At 33.3% G+C, this 19,993-nt stretch overlaps 1 protein-coding gene across 1 annotated transcript; it reads left to right on the top strand.

The window, feature by feature from the left end:
• The first annotated feature begins 5,770 nt into the window (after positions 1 to 5,770).
• LOC115874286 lies at positions 5,771 to 19,409 on the top strand. Its single transcript, XM_030889393.1, has 4 exons — positions 5,771 to 6,458; positions 8,409 to 8,893; positions 8,965 to 9,226; positions 18,922 to 19,409. Exons 1-4 carry the CDS (start codon positions 5,771 to 5,773, stop codon positions 19,407 to 19,409), a joined length of 1,923 nt encoding a protein of 640 aa, XP_030745253.1.
• Positions 19,410 to 19,993: the final 584 nt, after the last annotated feature.

Genomic DNA, 19,993 nt, shown 5'->3' with positions numbered 1-19,993 from the left:
CTGAACCGACTGAGATATTTTCCCCTGCGTCTAAACCCCATTACCCAATCTTCATTCAATTTGGTATTTGTGTCAGTAATTGTTTTGTTTCCATTTCTGTTATTCTTGAGGCTGATTGAGTAGAGAAAATATATATTTTTTTAATTATTTCGAGAACACGAAAATAATTTAAAACAAAATATTTATTAACTTTTCTATTTCACGTGAGTGAATATGTGATATACAGGGTCGCTGATAATGTAGGGGAACGGTCGATTATTAGGTAATATATAAGATGTACCGCAAAAAGTTAAATATAAAAGTTATAAGGTTTTTAAATATCTATTAGCGGGTAATACATTTAAGTATACAGGGTTATGTCATAAAGTCGTGTCACATCAAAGTTTAATTTTTTTAAATAGAACCCTCTGTATATTATTGCCATATTTCAGTTCTTCCTTCAATTCTAAGCAAAAATCGAGATACACACCAACCGTTTCCGAGTTATTGACTTTTAAAAATATCACTTAAACAATTCGATTTAATTAATTTGGATGTGTTTGGTTTCCTGTGATATCTAATAATATTTGACATTAGTTTTCAAGTTAGCAATTATCTATACTAATATATAAAATCCTTAAGTGACTGACATACTGATTAATCACGATCCTACTCAAACCACCCAACTCAAGAAGCTCAATTTTGGCATACAGGTTGATTCTAGGGTGTAGAGGTTCGATAAGAAGGGATTTTTCGAAATTCCAGTTCCAAGAGGGTGAAACCACCCCTCAAGTATTACAATATTTTTTATTTAAATAACGGTCAAGTTTCCGAAAAAACCCTTAAACACGTATATTTTATTTTGTTTTTTACATATTTTAAGATTTTTAAAAATGTATACAGGGTGTTTCGAAAAATCTGGTCATTGATTAATCACGATCCTGCCTAAAGCGCTTGACGTAAAAAGCTGATTTTTGGAAAACAGATTGACTTTAGGGTGTAGAGGTTCGATAAAAAGGGATTTTTCGAAACTCGAATTCTAAGGGGGTGAAACTATCCCTCAAATATTAAAATATTTTTTACTTAAAAACCGGTGAGTTTTTCGGAAAAACTCTTAAACACGTAAATTTTATTTTGTAGTTTTACACATTTTAAGATTTTTTATACATTTATACAGGGTGTTTCATAAAATATGACCATTGAGTAATCACGATTCTGCTTAAATGAGTAATCACGATTCTGCTTAAACTGCTAGACGTTTAAAGCTGCTTATTGGAAAACGGATTGACTGTGGGGTGTAGAGGTTCGATAAGGAGGGGTTTATCGTATCTCAAATTCCAAGAGGGTGAAAACGCCCCTCAAATATTAAAATATTTGTTATTTAAAAAACAGTTAGTCTTTCGGGAAAACGCTTGAACAAGCATAATTTATTTGGTTTTTTTACATATTTTGAAATTTTTTACAAAATCATACAGGGTGTTCCAAAAAGTTGGGTAATTTCTTAACCACGATTCTGCTTAAACTGCTTGACGTAAAAAGCTTATTTTTGGCAAACGGATTTTTCGAAAGTCAAGTTCCAACGAGATGAAACTACCCCTCAAATATTACCATGTTATACAATAATATCGTCATATTGTTTTTTCTCATGCTGACATAAATGTGAGAAAATTTTATCCAGTTTGTATGTTAATGGAAATTCTTGCTTTGCTTGATCATCACCATTACAAATGATTAATTCGACGCGAACGAAGTCGCTGGTACACGCTAGTAGATGTATAAAATGAGATCAAGTCTGGATTTTACAAAATTTTCGTTAACATTTCAAAATGAAAACTTCATAATTCGGAAATTGTTGAATTTAGGTATATACAGTGTGTCAATTTTAAAACTTCCCACCTTTAATATGTTTCTTGCAGTTAAAAATATGAAAAATTGGAAAGACATCTCAATTTTATTTGTGAGGGGGACGCTTTAAATTAATATTTTTAGCCTTTTTCTTTCAACCCCCTAGGAGGGGTAGATGTCACCTTTACAATCTTAAATGAGAATGAGGGTCAAGTGGCACATAGTTTTAAAGGGCGTTTAATTCTCTTTTCAGTGGTATCCTACTTTATTGCTATTTATCAAGAGGTTTCCGAATAATCGCGTTTCAAAGTTGCAGAAACAATTAAACGTGCCTGCATTGAGATTTTGGTTTTCAGGTTAGTGTTTACACAAAAGTTATTGCAATGGATCTCCTGTAGTACAGATGATTAGAAGATTAGGTTACACCACTTACTTGCCCTATCTTATAAGTTGTTCAAAATGTTGTCCATTTTCCTGTAAACAGTAATAAAGTCTGTTTTCAAACATCTCATTATCATCTTGGAAAACTTCACCAGGAATTGACTGGCATTCTGCTGTAATTTAAGATCATCAATATCAGTAGATTGTGTTTTATAAAAAATGGATTTAAAATGTCCCCCCAAAAACACAAAAGTCTAAGTGATCTTGAAAGCCATTCAATTGGTCTCCTTCTGCCAATTCATGTACCCGGAAATCTCTCGTTTAACCAATGTCGGACCGGAAAAAAATAATAAGCTATAGCACCGTCTTGCTGGAATGTTAACAAATCCTCCTGTGAAACTGATTAGAGGTTGCCACTCATTCAAATTTGATAAAGGAAACGTTAATGTTTATGATGTTTTCTGTTTATTAGTATTTCGAATTTCGACCCCCTAAAATGTAATGGCTACGTCCTTGTTACCACCTAATATTCTAGTCATTTGTACTACAAGGAGATCTATTGCAATAATTTTTGTGTAGACACTAGCCTGAAAACCAAAATCTCAATGCAGGCATGTTTAATTGTTTCTGCAACTTTGAAACGCGATTATTCGGAAATATCTGAACAAAAAGCAACAAAGTAGGATACCACTGAAAAGAGAATTAAATGCCCTTTAAAACGATGTGCCACTTGACCCCCATTCCCATTTAAGATTGCAAGGGTGACATCTACCCTTCCTAAGGGGTTAAAAGAAAAAGGCCAAAAATATTTATTTAAAGTGTCCCCCTTACTAATAAAATTGCCGTGTTTTTCCGATTTTTCATATTTTTAACTGCAAGAAAGATATTAAGGGTGGGGAGTTTTAAAATTGACACACTGTATGTAATACACATAATGATTGTATACTATTACCAGAATTTATACAAAATTTGTTACTAATTCACTGAAAGAAATGAGCAAATTGTTCAAACTGCTAAACTTGGAAGTGAGAATTTCAAGAAGTTGGAGAAAAATCAAAATCATAAACTTTAGATGAATTTTTCAAAACTATCGCAGTAGATGTCGAATATTTAAAAAAAATGGCTATGAAGAAGAACCCAAAAGTTTAACAGTCTATTATTGAAAGATCTTGTGTAGATATTCTTGTAAATTAAAAATTGAAGTTGCCAGTATTGACCTTAACCCTTAGAAACACGTTTATAAATAAATGCCTTTATTGCCAAAAAAATTTACAATTTGTAGACAAAGGTAAAGTAAACAAACAAAAGAGAATACAAAACATGTATACAAATTACACTGTCAGTCTTATTGTTTAAAATAAACATTTATAAATGTTTTCAATGTCAAAGAATAAAAAAATAAAAATAAGATTCAAAAATATTTAGTAAGTTTATACTAAATATATAGTAATAGCAAATATTAGACCAGTGCTTACAAGATCAAATTGGATCATCAAAATATAAGCCATTTACGGCGTAGAAAGCCTTGTCTAGTAAATAAGATTTCAATGCTTTGCGAAATGAAGAAAATTATGTTATGGATTTGATTTCAAATGGCAGGTGATTGTGCATTTTTTTCGAGTTGTATAATATTGAACTTTTAACTAACTCTGAGCGTGGGGTAGGTAGATAAAGATCTTGCTCCGCGTTCCTGTGTGGATAAGTGTGAGATGGCCTTTCAGGAAGAGTTAATATTTTTAATTTTTTAAAAAAGTCCTGGCAATGAATTCTGCTGTTTAGTCCCAGTGAATATCGAACCACTCTCTTCCGGGGCTTGAAAATGCGGTCAAATAATCACACAAGTCACACAATACGTACCCCAGAATGGAAGGGTATATCTGAGGTGCGACTCAAAAAGTGCATAATAAACAGTTCTAGCCACTAACAAGTTAAGCTCCTTAGAAACAGATCTTAATGCAAAACCGGCAGAGCTTAATTTTTTCGACAAAGCGTCGATATGCATGTCCCATTTCAGAGAACTGTCTACAACAAGCCCTAAGAATTTTACAGATTTTACGCCGTCAATGGTGTTGTTGTTAAGTACAAAAGGCTGCAGCGAGTTTTTATACGAAAAAGCTTTAGTTTTAGAAATGTTGAGACTGGGGAGGTTCGAATCGCACCAAGATTTAATGGCGATTAAGTCATTTGATATAATCCTATGAAGTGCCGTGACGCCCTTGTTGCTCCAAGTGAAGCTAGTGTCGTCCACAAAAAGACATATTTTACCACTGATGTTTATGTTAGCAATGTCGTTAATAAGAAGAAGAAACAACATAGGGCCTAGTACTGAGTCTTGTGGTACTCCACATTCTATTGGCTTGCTAGAAGACAATATGCTATCCACCCTCACAAGTTGACTTCTGTTGCTCAGATACGACTTAAACCATTCGAGAGATGCTCCCCTGAACTCATAGTACTGCAGAAACCATTCGAGAGATGCTCCCCTGAACCCATAGTACTGCAGTTTATTAATTAGGATCTTATGATTTACATAGTCGAACGCCTTAGAAAAATCACAGAAAATTGTTGCTGTAGAATGATGGTTATTTAGGCTTAGAGTAAACTTTATTAAGGAGGGAAAACATAGCGTCATTTGTGGACTTGTTGCTTAGAAATCCAAATTGGTGTTCTTCAATTTCATTTTTTCAATTGATTTAGTATTTAAACAGATGCCAGCCTTCTTTTAACCAACCTTTCTATGATCTTAAAAAGACGTAGTATTTTACAAGAACATCAAAAATCTATGGCAGCAATATATTAATAAAACTAACAATTTAAAGCTGATCAATTAACTTGATCAGTTATGCCGTAATAATGTTTGCCGGGTCAGCTAGTATGTAGATAAAACATTTATTATTATTTAAAAATATATATCTACTTAATCTTTCAATATAAATAATAAGTACAATAACTGAAATATTGGAAAATACTGTCCAAAATAAATTCATATTTATTTGGAAAATACGATTATTAATTCAAAATACCACGTCAATCATGCCTTTGTCAACCCTCGTTTAAAACCACAAAAAATATAATCAGCTTTAAATCGTTAGGTCAAATATTGTGTGGACAAGAGACACAAATCCGATAGACTGGTCTGAGCTTCTGTAAAAGCTAATGGTCACTGAAAATAATATAAGGTAAACGTTATTTTTCAGTTCTAGAATAAATTTGTACCGTTATTGAATAGAAGAAATAATATTATAAAACAGTTATTAAGAAAACACCCTAATAAAAAAAAGTAGTACTTAAGTACAACTACGTTTCCTAGTAAAACACGAATGATTTTGTATAATAAAAGAATTAAAAGAATTTCGGATTTGTCTTTATTTATTTTTGATTAACACAACGTTTCGGTCAGTGATCCTTCGTTGTGTTAATTAGAACTGACAGCTATTAAGTTGAGGGATTTTTTTTTATCTCCAAATTCCATACAGTCCTATCCTCAGTTCCTGTCCAAACCTAAAAAATTTCCCTGTTTATATCAAATCCAATCTTTCAAGACGTTTGGCCAACGTGGAAGATTATGGCTAAAAACCCCAAAGACATGGCGAATTCTAAAACAGAAAAGGAAAGTGTACCCCAGGTGGGTAGAACGAATGTCAACTCCCAGACCTTGAAAAAGGTCTGCCTCGAGGATTCTGGGGGAGGCAAAAATTCGCTTGCACCAACAACAAAAATGAAGAGAATCTGCCAAAGACCACACTCACTATATATTGCAACACACAATGCCAGAACACTGTTATCGGACGAAAAACTTCTAGAACTGGAAGAAGAACTTAAGAATTTAAAATGGGACATACTGGGTATAAGAGAAGCCCGCAGGATAGGAGAGGGACAGGTTATTTTGAAGTCCGGAAATACATTATGCTACTCAGGTGAAGAAACTGCCATAAGAGGCTTTGGAATCCTAGTCCACAAAAAACACAACGATATGATTGTAGATGTCAAAAACATAAGCCCACGAGTCATATGTTTAAAAATCAAATTAAATAAAAAATACTCTGTAAAGGTTATTCAGGCATATGCACCAACTACCGAAAGTACAGATGACGAATTGGAGAACTTTTACGAAGATGTATCCATTGCTCTACAAAATAGAAAAACACACTATACAATGTTAATTGGAGATTTTAATGCCAACGTTGGTAGCAAACAAGATGAAGCGGAAACTTCAGTCAGCTATCATGGATCGGGAAGTCGAAACGAAAGAGGTGATACACTGATAGATTTCGCACACAACAACAAATTATATACAGGGTTGTTCACCACATACGACACGCAATATTGTAACGATTAGATTTTTACAAATTGTAAGTTTTGGGTTCGCTGAAGGACTATTAGAGCTACAATTTAAAAATATTTTTACAAGATACAGAGTGTCCCAAATAAATAAAAAATATCAAAGTTATATTTTTTAAAATAGAACAACCTATATATTATTACATTTTTAGTTTCTACTATTAAAATAAAGGTAAATTTGATTAAGGTTTATTACACTTAAAACTTACCGTTTTTGAAATATTTTCAATTTTGCGAAATTGCAGTATACATTTTAAGGCTTCATTTCTCCGAGGATATCAAAGTTTTTAATACTAAATATTTACTGAAGTTTATTTATTGATCAGTTATTGTGCTGTAATAATAAAAATTATACTACCTTATACAGAGTGTCTAAAAATTTATTTTAAATAATTACTAGCTTTAAACGGCAATAACTTATTTACTTTAAATAGAACACCCTGTATATTTTATGAGAATCAGATGTACAATTTAATTGTCTATCAAATTGTATTATACCACTTCTTACCTATTCCTTCAAGTTTTCGTAGAAAATGCATTTTATTATTATTTAGACCTCATTTATCAATATTCCCATGGAATATTGACATTTTAGATTGTTTTTAAAACAACAAATGTACAAAATGTACAGGCTAGTTTTTAGTAAAACGATAATATTACTAGCCCATTTGTATGCAAAAAGAAAACTATTTAAATCTTTATAAAAGAGTATACCATTAATTAAATATACCACCAGTATTTCCGCCCAAATACTAATTAACTACATACTTAATTATGTTAGTTAATAAATTATTCTAAATAAATGTGGATTTGAATCAGAAATCAATATAATAATAAGTTATGAAAATGAAGTTATAAATAAGCATTTGTCAAAAAATTAAATATCATTTTTAAGGTGTTACTTTTTACCACACTGTCTAATACACATACATAATTCAGTTTTTTAGTATTTTGAGCAATTATTATTAATCAATGCAAACAGTCAACAAATATTTAAACAGTTTTTTTTTTATTTTTTAATGAAATAAACGAACTATATCGACAATATTAGTATCTGTACTCTTTAGAAATTTGGTACGTTTTTAAAAATAATCTAAAATGTCAGTATTCCATGGGTATATTGATAAATGAGTTCTAAATTACAAGAAAATGCATTTTCTACGGAAACTTGAAGAGATAGGTAAAAAATCTGCATCTGATTCTCATAAAATATACAGGGTGTTCCATTTAAATTAAACAAATTATTGCCGTTTAAAGCTAGTAATTATTTAAAATAAATTTTTAGACACTCTGTATAAGGTAGTAAAGTTTTTATTATTGCAACACAATAACTGATCAATAAATAAACTTCTGTAAATATTAAGTATTAAAAACTTTGATACCCTCGGAGAAATGAAGCCTTAAAATTTATACTGCAATTTCACAAAATTGAAAATATTTCAAAAACGGTAAGGTTTAAGTATAATAAACCTTAATCAAATTTACCTTTATTTTAATAGTAGAAACTAAAAATGTAATAATATATAGGGTGTTCTATTTAAAAAAATACAACTTTGATATTTTTTTTTATTTGGGACACTCTGTATCTTGTAAAAATATTTTTAAATTGTAGCTCTAATAGTCCTTCAACGAACCCAAAACTTACAATTTTTAAAAATCTAGTCGTTTAGCTACAATACTCCGTGTCGTATGTGGTGAACAACCCTGTATAATTCGCTGTAACACCTTCTTCAAGAAAAGAAACAGCAAAAAGTGGACATGGACCAGTCCAGATAGCAAAACCAAAAATGCAATAGATTTCATAATCAGCAATAGAAAAGATGTAATCAAAGACGTAAGTGTATTAAACAGATTTTCGATAGGCAGCGATCACCGCATTGTAAGAGCCGAGATAAAAATAAATATAAAGAAGGAAAGAACTAACATGATACTCAAGAAAAACCACAAGGAATGGGTTGCCCCTGAAAATAAAGATTCTTATAAGGAATGTATAGCCTCAAATCTAAATTATGAAAATACTAATACGATAGACGAAATATACGAAAACATCAAAGGGGCCACTCAAACAGCTATCGAAAAATTTTGTCCCAAAAAAGTAAAAGAACAAAAACTGAATCAAAGAACAGAACTTTTAATGAAACAGAGAAGAGATATGGAGGACAAGAGTACACAAGAATATAGAACTTTAAATAGAGAGATACCCAAAGAAATCAGAAAGCATAGGAGGCAACAGAATACGGAAAAAATTAGGAACGTCATAGAGAAGAATCAAAGTTTGAAGGTATTGAGAAATAGTACAATGGGAAGAAAAGAAATACAAAAGATCAAGGATATGCACGGCAACATAGTAACACACAAACAGGAAATCCTACACTCTATTAACTTTTCTATCAAGAACTTTACACATCAAAACAGCAGGGGATCAGAACCGACATCCGAAAGGTAATAAATCAGGGGTCGGAAGAAATTCCAGAAATAACCGAGGAAGAAATTATCAGTGCCCTTAGAGATATGAAAAACAATAGAGCTGCCGGCGACGATGGACTGGTAATAGAGTCAATCCAAGAAGGAGGACCAGAAATCATCAAAGCTTTAAATGTCCTATTTAATAAATGCATTGAAGAAGAAATAACCCCATCACAGTGGAACAACGCAACCATCATTATTGTACACAAGAAAGGTGACGTTACAGACCTTAAAAACTATAGGCCCATCAGCCTTCTTAGCCACGTATACAAATTATTTACTAAAATACTCACCAAGCGTTTGACAAATAAAATAGACTTTTTTCTTTCGAGCGAACAAGCAGGTTTCCGATCAGGTTACGGAACAAATGACCATCTTCTAACAGTCAAGGTCCTTATCGAGAAATGCATTGAGTATAATAGACCACTAATGCTTGTCTTCGTGGATTTCGAGAAGGCCTTCGATTCGGTAGACCAGCGGAAGCTTCTAGAGACACTAAGTGAGAGTCGCATCGATCATCGATACTCCTCAATCATAAGACATATATATGATAATGCCACGGCAAACGTCAGAATATCGACAAATCAATGCACAGATAAATTCAATATCGATCGAGGGGTAAGACAAGGCGACACACTGTCCCCTAAACTATTCGTTGCTGTGCTAGAAAGTATGCTAAAAATGATAAACTGGGATTCAACAGGAATTAACATCGATGGCAAATTGATAAATCATCTCTGTTTTGCAGATGACATTATTTTAATAACAGACAACATACAGGAGGCACAGAATATGCTGGATATGCTGAATGATGCTTCGGAAAAAGTCGGTTTGAAAATTAACTTGTCAAAGACACAATACATGACAAACCTAGTACTAAGTGGAAATTTAAACATTAATAACATACCTTTGGAACAAGTGCATATATATAAATACTTAGGGCATGAGATCGGTATTAGAAGGGATAATCAGACCCACGAAATCTACGAAGAATAGGTTTGTCATGGGCGGCATTTGGCAAACTAAGGCATATACTGAGATCTGATATTCCCATATGTTTAAGAAGAAAGATCTTTAACCAGTGTGTCTTGCCTGTCCTCACGTACGGAGCTGAAACGCTTACTTTGACAAAAAAGAACATACATAGAATACAGGTCATGCAACGGAAAATGGAAAGGTCTATGTTGGGAGTTACACTCAGAGATAAAATACCCAATCATACAATACGAAATCGAACAGGAGTAAGAGATGCGGTGATATCTGTCTTATATCTTAAATGGAATTGGGCAGGACATGTGGCTAGGATGACAGATGGACGGTGGACAAAGAGACTTGTGGAATGGAGACCGGGACACGAGGCCTATAGAAGCAGAGGACGACCTCCTAGTCGATGGACAGATGACATTAAGAGGGTGGCTGGAAACTGGATTCAAGTGCCACAAAATAGAAGGAAATGGCTAGAGTTAAGGGAGGCTTTTGTTCAGCAGTGGACGGTATAAGCTAAATGATGATGATGATGATGATATTTTTTATGAATGCTTTTTATAAATTTCCAAAAAAAATTGAGTTAATATAAAACCGTATACTATTCTAACTTTATAATTTTATAATGTTTTTTTAATATTTATTAAGAAACGATAATTCTCTATATCTATATCTCTTACTCACGGACTTGTAAAAATATTTTATGAAATTATACAGATTAGAGATCGGCAAGACAAGAAATCTTGTCTTGACAAGCAATTTCTTGTCTTGTCTTGAAATATTTTCAAGAATTAAAAAGAAATCTTGTCTTGACCATTTCTTGAGAGTTGATTTCTTGATATCTTGACAAAAGGGGAACCCCCGTTTAAAATTCGTGTATTAAAGGGGAATAGTGAAGGTTAATGTGATGTTTATGCGTAAAATCGAGGGTCAAGCATCTCATTTTCAAAAAATTCAAAAACTTTGGGCTCATTATACTACAGTAGTCAAAATCATCAGATTTACATAATTTTGTTAATTATTATTATTATTATTATCTAACATTAAAATGAGTGGTTGTAATGGTTTGTTGAGCAGCAAATCTGAGCCATTCGTAATTGAATCTGGTTCAGAATACCTACCACCTCAGACACCTGGACGTAGAAGTTTAATTAGTGACTTTGACAGTATATAGTGACGGTGATAATACTACTACAGATAAAAACAGTCAAAACAACGATGATAAAAGCTACTCTACTTCAGTGGCGTATTATTTTTTTATTTTAAAAGTTTTACGTTAATTCTAAAAGTCTGTATGCCACTGAAGTAGACCCGCTTTGCAAAGTTTTTTTTTATTCTAATATCTTAGGCCATAACATATCCAAAAAATTATAAAAAAAACATATAAAAATTAAAAAATTATTAGGCATTAAAAAAGGTTCCAATTTAATTTGGCCACAGTATGCCAACTTTGGACATCCGATTTTGGACGAACTTATGTCAACTTTGGACATTGGACATCCGACAAAGTGCCGCCTCGTAGAAATATTTTTTGCTTAATAATTTTTTTATCCATCAATTAATGGATAGGTATTCATATAATATATAAATACCTAAGTAAATGAGTATTTCTTTTTTATTTTATATTTTCAAAAAATTTCACGATTTTCTCGATTTCTTGTCAAGAAATCTTGATCTTGAGAAGTAATTTCTTGTCTTGTCTTGAAAACCAAAAATCATTTCTTGTCTTGATCTTGTCTTGAAATCAAAATTGACGACCCCTAATACAGATATTCTTTATGAATGAAGTAAATGAATGATTTAATAAAAGTATTTGGAAGAAATATGTACTTGGAATAGATATTCGGCACTATCATGATCTAGAGAAAGTCCTGGGAAGCCAGTTAAATATAACAAGGGCCATGTCAGGATGTCTGAGGCAAATAGTGTGGACAAATCCCTTCATGTGAACAGGCAGCAAAATTAAAATTTATAAGACCTGCATCAGACCAATAATGACATGACATAGATATCCGAGAGGAAACAAACAAGACCAAAAGCATGTTAAGAGTCGCTGAAATGAAAATCCTAAGAACCATAATAGAGAAGACAGAATTAGAAACACAAATGTCAGACAACAATGTGGAATATAGGACGTAGTGAGATGGTAGGCAAAGAAAAAGATATTGGTTCGCACACGTAAAACGCATGGAAGTAAACAGGCTACCACGCATAGCTATTGAAGGGAACCCCATGGATAAGAGACAGCCGGGAAGACCTCCAAAAAGATGGAAAGATAGTTGGCAGTCCATCTCCCAAGAACTCCTACAGAGGCAACCTTAAAATTAATAGATCGACTAGATCTCAAATAAGTAAAAGAAAAAGACTTGGAAGAAAATTATAATAAATCGAAAAAAAAAATGAAAACTTTAACCCCCTGTAGCTACGAAACAAAGCAAAATCGGTCCTATATTAAGTAATCTCTCCATGAGAGATGGTACACGTTTTTGGAGCACCCTGTACTACCTAGTTAACTATTACTGCAGTATTTTTATGTATTATAAGAAATTTGTAACAATACTTTATTTTTTTTAATTCTTTCTTAGTTACCTGACCAAGTCCTTTAATTTCATAAAGCAAAATTCGGTACTTATATATTGCTTGACTCGCAATAAAACTATTTGTGATAATAAAATTAAACAGAAAGAAATCTCATTTATCCGCCCACAGGCAGAACTTCTTCTATTAAAGATAAATAAAATTCTTGTGGCTTAAGCCTGCCCACGTTAAATTGGTTCTACCTAATAAAATATTTTTTACTTTTTTAAATCTCCCACTTTGGAAATGAACTAAATTGGAAAATTACTTTTCTTATATTTTTGTTTCTTTTATTTCTTATATTTTTGTTTCTTTTACAATGACTACAGAATATTTTATATTAGAGCTGGTTTAGAGGAATTTTTGTTACACTGTTTTATAATGTATATTTTAGCAGGTAGCCATTGGAATGTTTAGAATTCTAGATTGAAAATAATATAAAAATACTTTTTTTACTCAATATAAAACATTTTAGTACTCATTACTATCAGTAGCAACAAGCTAAAAGATAAAAAGTTATTTTTGTAAAATGCTAAGGGATTATAATTTAAACGAAAACAAACTCGCTCAGTGGTTTTTTACTTAAAAACAAATTGGCCTAAGGGGGGGCGTCTATTAATTACATGAAGCGTTTTTGAGTATTTTTTGACACCCCCCCCCCCCGGTCAAGCGATCTCTTGAAACAAGAGGGGTGAACAGTACGATAATTCGCTGGTTTTGAGAAATGCTCTCAACACGAACAGCAGGGGGTGAGATAGGTACCAAAACTGTAGTTGTTAAAACAACGCAAGGAACTCTACAAGGTGGAGTGACCCCCCTACTGTGGAGCTTGGTAGTGGATTGCATGGGGGAAAAATGAAGGCACCCTGTGTGATATTATCCAAAGAGGACTCCGCATCGCTGAGAGATGGTGCAGGACTGTCGGGCTGAGTATTAACTCAGATAAAACCGCAGTAGTGCCATTCACCAGAAAGCGAAGTTTGAAAAACTTGAAAAGAATGCATCTAGATGGAAAGGAAATACTGCCATCACAGCAAGTGAAATATCTGGGAATAACCCTGGATAGTAAACTTCTCTGGAATAGGCATATTAAGAACATTACCAGCAAAGCCACAAAGGCTCTCATGATATGCAGAAGACTGGCGGGAAATAGGTGGGGCTGCGCCCCTAACATTTTGCGCTGGATGTATACTATGATAGTAAGACCCATAATTACTTATGGAGCAGTTGCTTGGTATACAAAACTAGAGCAACGTACAGCAAGGCAAAACTTGTAACTTAGAATCCTTTGTCTAAGATGGTAACAGATGTTAAAAAAACTTTAAAAGAATGTAACAACCTTATTGATTTTTCTTTAAAGAGAAAATTGCAAGTATCCAATCCCTCATTACCAAAATTGTATGCGTTGCCAAAAATTCATAAACCGGACAAGTCTATGCGCCCAATTGTTTCGGCTGTAGATTCTCCGACTTATAATTTGGCAAAATGGTTATCAAGGGAGTTCGAAAATTTACCTAATCATGAACCTTCTTTCTTAGTTAAAAATAATATTGAATTCATTAACAAAATTAAAAATATGACATTGCATGAAGGTAAAATTTTAGGTCTCCTTTGATCTATCTTCGTTGTTCCCAAGTGTTCCAATTCCACATACTTTAGGCGACTTGAAGGAATTACTGAACGCAAATGGTCTCGACAACAAAACTGTGATTGAATATATTGAACTTACATCATTATGCATGAAACAAAATTGTTTTCAATTTAATAACAACTTTTTTGAACAGCGGGAAGGTACAGCAATGGTACAGCAATCCATTGTCTCCATTTTTGGCTAATTTATTCATGAGCACGTTTGAAGTGGAGGCTAAGAATCAGTTTGAGTATTTTTCAAGAGTATGGTTTAGGTATGTGGATGATATTTTTGCTGTGTTTGACACACATTCAGACACCATAGATAATTTTATTTCTAAGTTAAATAATCGTTTTCCTTCCATTAAATTTACACATGAAACTGAGAACAACGACAGAATACCATTTCTAGATGTATTAGTTATTAGAAATACGAATAATTGCCTGGAATTTGATATCTATAGGAAAAATACCACTACACGCAGATATATTCCTAATGAATCATATCATAGCATTGAACATAAAATGGCTAGTTTAAATTTCTTAGTTCATAGATTACTTAGTTTTCCACTTTCCAACGAAAGATATGAAATAGAAAGAGATTACATTAGGAATGTAGCTGAGTGTAATCGATATTCTCTTTCACTAGTTGATAAAATATAGGTATAGGTTAATGATTTCTGAAAATTCGACTTTACAAGTGGAGAAAGATACGTCAAAATATTTTTCAATACCGTTTGATAGACAGTTATCCAGTGGTCTAAAAGGAATTTTTAAGAATGTCAATTATAAACTTGTGTATAGTGCTAATAATAAATTACAACAATTATTAGGTAATCCAAAGGATAAAACACCTCTACTGGAAAGGTCGGGTATTTATGAAATTTCTTGTAAAGATTGTAATTAGAAATATGTTGGGCAAACTAGAAGATCAATATTAACTAGATTTAAAGAACATTTAGCTCAGATAAGGTATGGTAGACCTGATAAATCTTGCGTTGCCGAACATATTGTCGATAAAGAACATTGTATAGATCTTAATAACTTAAAATTACTTAAACAAGTCTCAAATTACAGGCAATTAGATGCATATGAAAGCATCAGTGAGTGAACGGGTAAATACCGTGAACGGGTAAAAAAGTTCAGCTATCTGGGAACTTGGGTATGTGAAGACTGGTCTTCGGACGTGGAAATCAAGTGCCGTATAGAAAAAGCGAGGAGCGCATTTATGAAATTTAAAAACGTCTTAACCAACTCTGACTTTGACCTTGACCTTAGAGTAAGATTTACAAAATGTTACGTATGGTCCGTGTTATTATATGGTATAGAAGGCTGGACATTGAAAGTCAGAAACATGAACAGGCTGGAAGCGTTCGAGATGTGGGTCTACAGGAGAATCTTGAAAATCCCATGGACAGCAAGAGAGACCAACGAGGAAATCCTGAGGAGGATGGGGAGAGAGCGTGAACTGCTAAGCACAATAAAACGCAGAAAAACAGCGTACCTGGGACATGTTATGCGCAATGAGAGATACCATTTACTCCAACTAATAATAGAAGGAAAGATAGAAGGAAGAAGGGGATTGGGCAGGAAGAGGATGTCGTGGCTCCGAAATGTTAAACATTGGACGGGAATAAGAACTACAGGAGAATTAATTCACGCCACCGGAGAGAGAGAAAGATGGTCAGAACTCATCGCAAACATCCATTAATGGATAGCAGCAGAAGAAGAAGAAGAAAGCATCAGAATTAATAAATGTAAAGATAGTATGAACAGAGACAACGGTCCAATTCATTCAAGTTCTTTGTTCCTACTACTCTAGTGGCGGAAATCTAACTGTTACGCTCGGTGGGTTCTGACTCGGTTGGCTAGATCTTGTCACGCCCACTTTGTGCCCACTGAGCGAGTATATAAACGCTCCAATTGTAGATTGTATTTTAGTTTATAATCATCTGCTGATAATGCTAACATGGTTAGCGAAACGCGCGTCCAATGTAAAAGTATAAGTGTTTTGGTGTATTGTGGTGATTTAGTGTTTTATTTTCCATCAATATGACTCCTACTTGTAGATGGCGCCACCTACATATTTTTAAACTGGTTTGAAGAGTAATAACTATTTGTCCGTACCTGTATAAAACTACTTAGCAAAAGAATATACATTTACATTTTCTACGTAAGAAAGGTCTCTAGGTAAAAATCGCTACGAGTAGTGGTTCTCGAGATATTTGGAGTCGAAATTATCAATACCTGTCATCGCTGACATAAATTAAACATGTTGAGTAAATAGTTATTATATTGAAATCATAAATTTGAAATGTATTTGTGCCAAAAGTTCAACAGAAACTGTTTTATCATCGTTTTTTTGCAGAAACATTTATATATAATAATAGCTCCCGTATATAGCGCGTAACACCTTGGGAGTAGCAAGGTACAGCTTGTCATGCTAGAGCCGTTCGGTATACAAGGAAGGTAATGTGGATAGCACTACGCTTCAACCGCCTCTTATTACCTCAGGATTGTGAATCCCAAGTACTCATTTAAGGCTGAGTCGACCTAGGTACCCAAACTATTTTTATTTTAATAAAAATTGTCGGCTGATGAAATGCCGGGTGTAGGAATCGAACCCACACCTGGAGATTGGTAGACGAGAGCCTGTACCTCTACGCCACCGGGCACCTTAAAGCAGAAACATTTATGATTAATTTAAAAAAATAAAAATTTCCCAAATTTATTATTTCAGTCAAATAACTATCTATACTTAACGTGTTTATTTTTTTGTCAATAATGACATGTATTAACTAGTTCCATTCTAAATATCTTGAGAACGGTTACTCGTACGGATTACTCGTACCAAGAGACATTTATTATGTGAAACGGAGATGTATATTTTCTCGGTCAGTAGTTACATACAGGTACGGACGAAAAGTTATTACGCTTCAAAACAGTTAAAACACACGTATATAAAAAACTCCCAAACACCAATTTTCATTCAAATATTAACGTTACTTCAGAAACCATTTGGAAAAAATTGAAATAAAAATGAAACTTCTACACCCTGTATCTCCGAAACAAATCATTTCAGGACATACATTTATACGAACTTTTTTACTTATTTTTATCTGCAGAATATGCTGTCGAAGTTTCCGGAATACAGTTCGGACCACCCTGTATAGTGTGTGTAAATACGTTTTTTTATGTTGTCTTTTTATCATATAACCAAAGGGGGCATCCCCCTTGTGAATTGCTTCTCCCTTTCCCTGCCGGTGAGGTTTCGTAAGATTTGTCCCGACTCCCTCCCGAACTGATTTGTTTGAACGCGAGGGGTGTCTCACTTGGGTAAAAAATGTACATGTACTGCCAAAATATCATTTTGCTGCCAAGCGACTGCCAATGATTGTGAAGAAGACTGCCTATGACTGCCATGTATTTATTATAAGGTGAATTAATGGTGACTGCCGTAAGACTGCCAATGACTGCCAAGAAAATATAGATGTAATTCCAATAGTGAGACACCCCTCGTTTGAACGTGAACCAATGGACGCCGCCCAGCTTCTATTGATATCTGATTGTTTGCTTCACATCGAGAGGTGAATGTAGCATCGAGCAATTCACTATATCATCTTATATTTGACGAGCTACACATTTTTTGTCATTGCAATATATAAAAGGGATAATAAATATACTTTCATATTTATTAATAAAACAACCTGGCGAAGAAAAAGAGAAAAATATTTTTAGTCGTTTTACCAGAATTAAGAATAATGTCACCGGGATTTATCAACGATCCTGAAAAATGCGCACGTTTTCTGTCCAAGATTATATTTACTTTCTAAATAATTTGAAACACTAACACATTCCAGAAACGTTCATTGGACAGCATACGTCTTGATTTCCGACAATAAGAGATTAAGGCTACACGCGTCTCGCTGCACATTCCACCAAGATCTTGGCAATATCTTTCTTCGTCAAAATGGATATAATACAGCTTTATTATAGTTCCTAGGATAAAAATAATATATTTTTTTATAATTTAAGTCGTAAGCAACATACTGAATAAAAAATAAATTTATTACAATTATTATGCATTACTATAGTTCATATCAAATAAACTTTTAGTCACGTGATTAAGCTTGAACGGCACAGCGTTGCCCTCTTTTACATATTTTCTTTTAATCCAAATATTTTAGGAAAAAAACATGAATTAATTATAAAAATATATAAAGTTATTATTTACATAAACAAAACTCACCTCCTTAACAGGACTTAAGGGACATAAAACAAAGGACATAAACTACCGTTTTTCCGTTCAAAATATTCTAATAAAGTTGCGATAAGTTTTTTACGGCTATTAAGCAACACTAAAAAAATACTAAAATGTTCTTGCTTTTGATGAAATTAGTTTGGTTTTCACATTTTGTTATTTCTATAATGTAATAAAAAATTGGTCAAGGGCAAGTCGGACTTGCGCACGAAGGGTTCCGTACCATTCATTATCTATGCAACATTAGACACTATATTATTATAAACTTTTTTTTCGATTTAGCTGAAATGTTGAATGCGCGTATAAGTAATTTAAAAAAAACATTTTGATAATATTTGGGCTACGGGATCACAGAAACCTAAAGGACTTTGAATTAGCTACTTGGGTAACCGAGCAACTAAGAAATCTGTTAGAAGTAGATATAAATATAAGCGATATAAACAATTTATACTACTTAGGAAACGACTCAACGAAACCGCTACGTATAGAACTCAATTCATATTTAAAAAAGGCATTGATTCTTCGAAGCGCCTATAAGCTGAAGGGAAAGAACATTTTTATTAACCACGATCTTTCCAAGAAAGAGAGAGTGGTGAACAAGGTACTCAAACAAAATTTAAAAGAGGCAAAGGAAAAGGGTTTAAGGGCGTACATTAAAAGGGATACTCTTGTAATTGGCAGCGAAACTTATAATTACGAACAATTGGTGGAGAGAGGAAATAAAGGTAACGAATCTGATTGCGAAGTCTTTACCGATATTCCATCTAGACCATCCCTAAGTGCTCCGGGGACACCCGTCAACGAACAACCTGTACAACCTATAGAGCGTCACAAGCAAGAAACTCACTATCCGGATCCAAAAGCTAAGCCGACCAGTACTATTGAATTTACCATTAATCCGGGACATCGACTACGCAAACTCGCAGGGGTTCGGCTGGCCTTATAACCGCATCCCTACCTTCAACTAATAAGGGAAGACCAGCAACAAGAAGTTACTCGAAGCCGGTATAGAAATGAAGATGTCGTCAAGTGTAAAGAGACATTTTTTTTTAAACAAAACGTTAGTGAATTATTTATATACATTGATGGCGCTCGTTTGTGCGCGGCTACAATTTCCTTGTAATTTTAGTCTAATTGGAGATATAAGCATATATCGCGACTTGACTCTGCACTTTTGGGACTTTTAAATAATTAAAATATACTATATGTTTAAATTTAATTTGGTGTTGGGCTAAAAATAAATAGACTATTAATATTTAAATATATAGTAAATACATGGACGTTTATAAACCAATATAGATTATTTGTTTCTTTATTAAAGGTATTTGGAGTATATTGTAAAACAAAAAAATATATATTTTATCTTTTATTCTCTTTTGAAAAATTAGGTGTTTCCGATATGGGTCAGATTGCAAGTTAAATATTTAAAAGCTTAACATATAAGATAACAATGAATTCATATATTAGGGACTTTGAAACAAGGTTGATTGAGGCAGATGTGGTGGATGACATTAATATATGTAAATTTGA

Source organism: Sitophilus oryzae, unplaced genomic scaffold (assembly GCF_002938485.1).
Source record: "Sitophilus oryzae breed Bouriz unplaced genomic scaffold, Soryzae_2.0 scaffold_125_pilon_pilon, whole genome shotgun sequence".
Taxonomy (NCBI): Eukaryota; Metazoa; Arthropoda; class Insecta; order Coleoptera; family Curculionidae; genus Sitophilus; species Sitophilus oryzae.
Note: the sequence above shows the minus strand (reverse complement) of the source record. Positions and strands in the feature narration are given on the sequence as shown.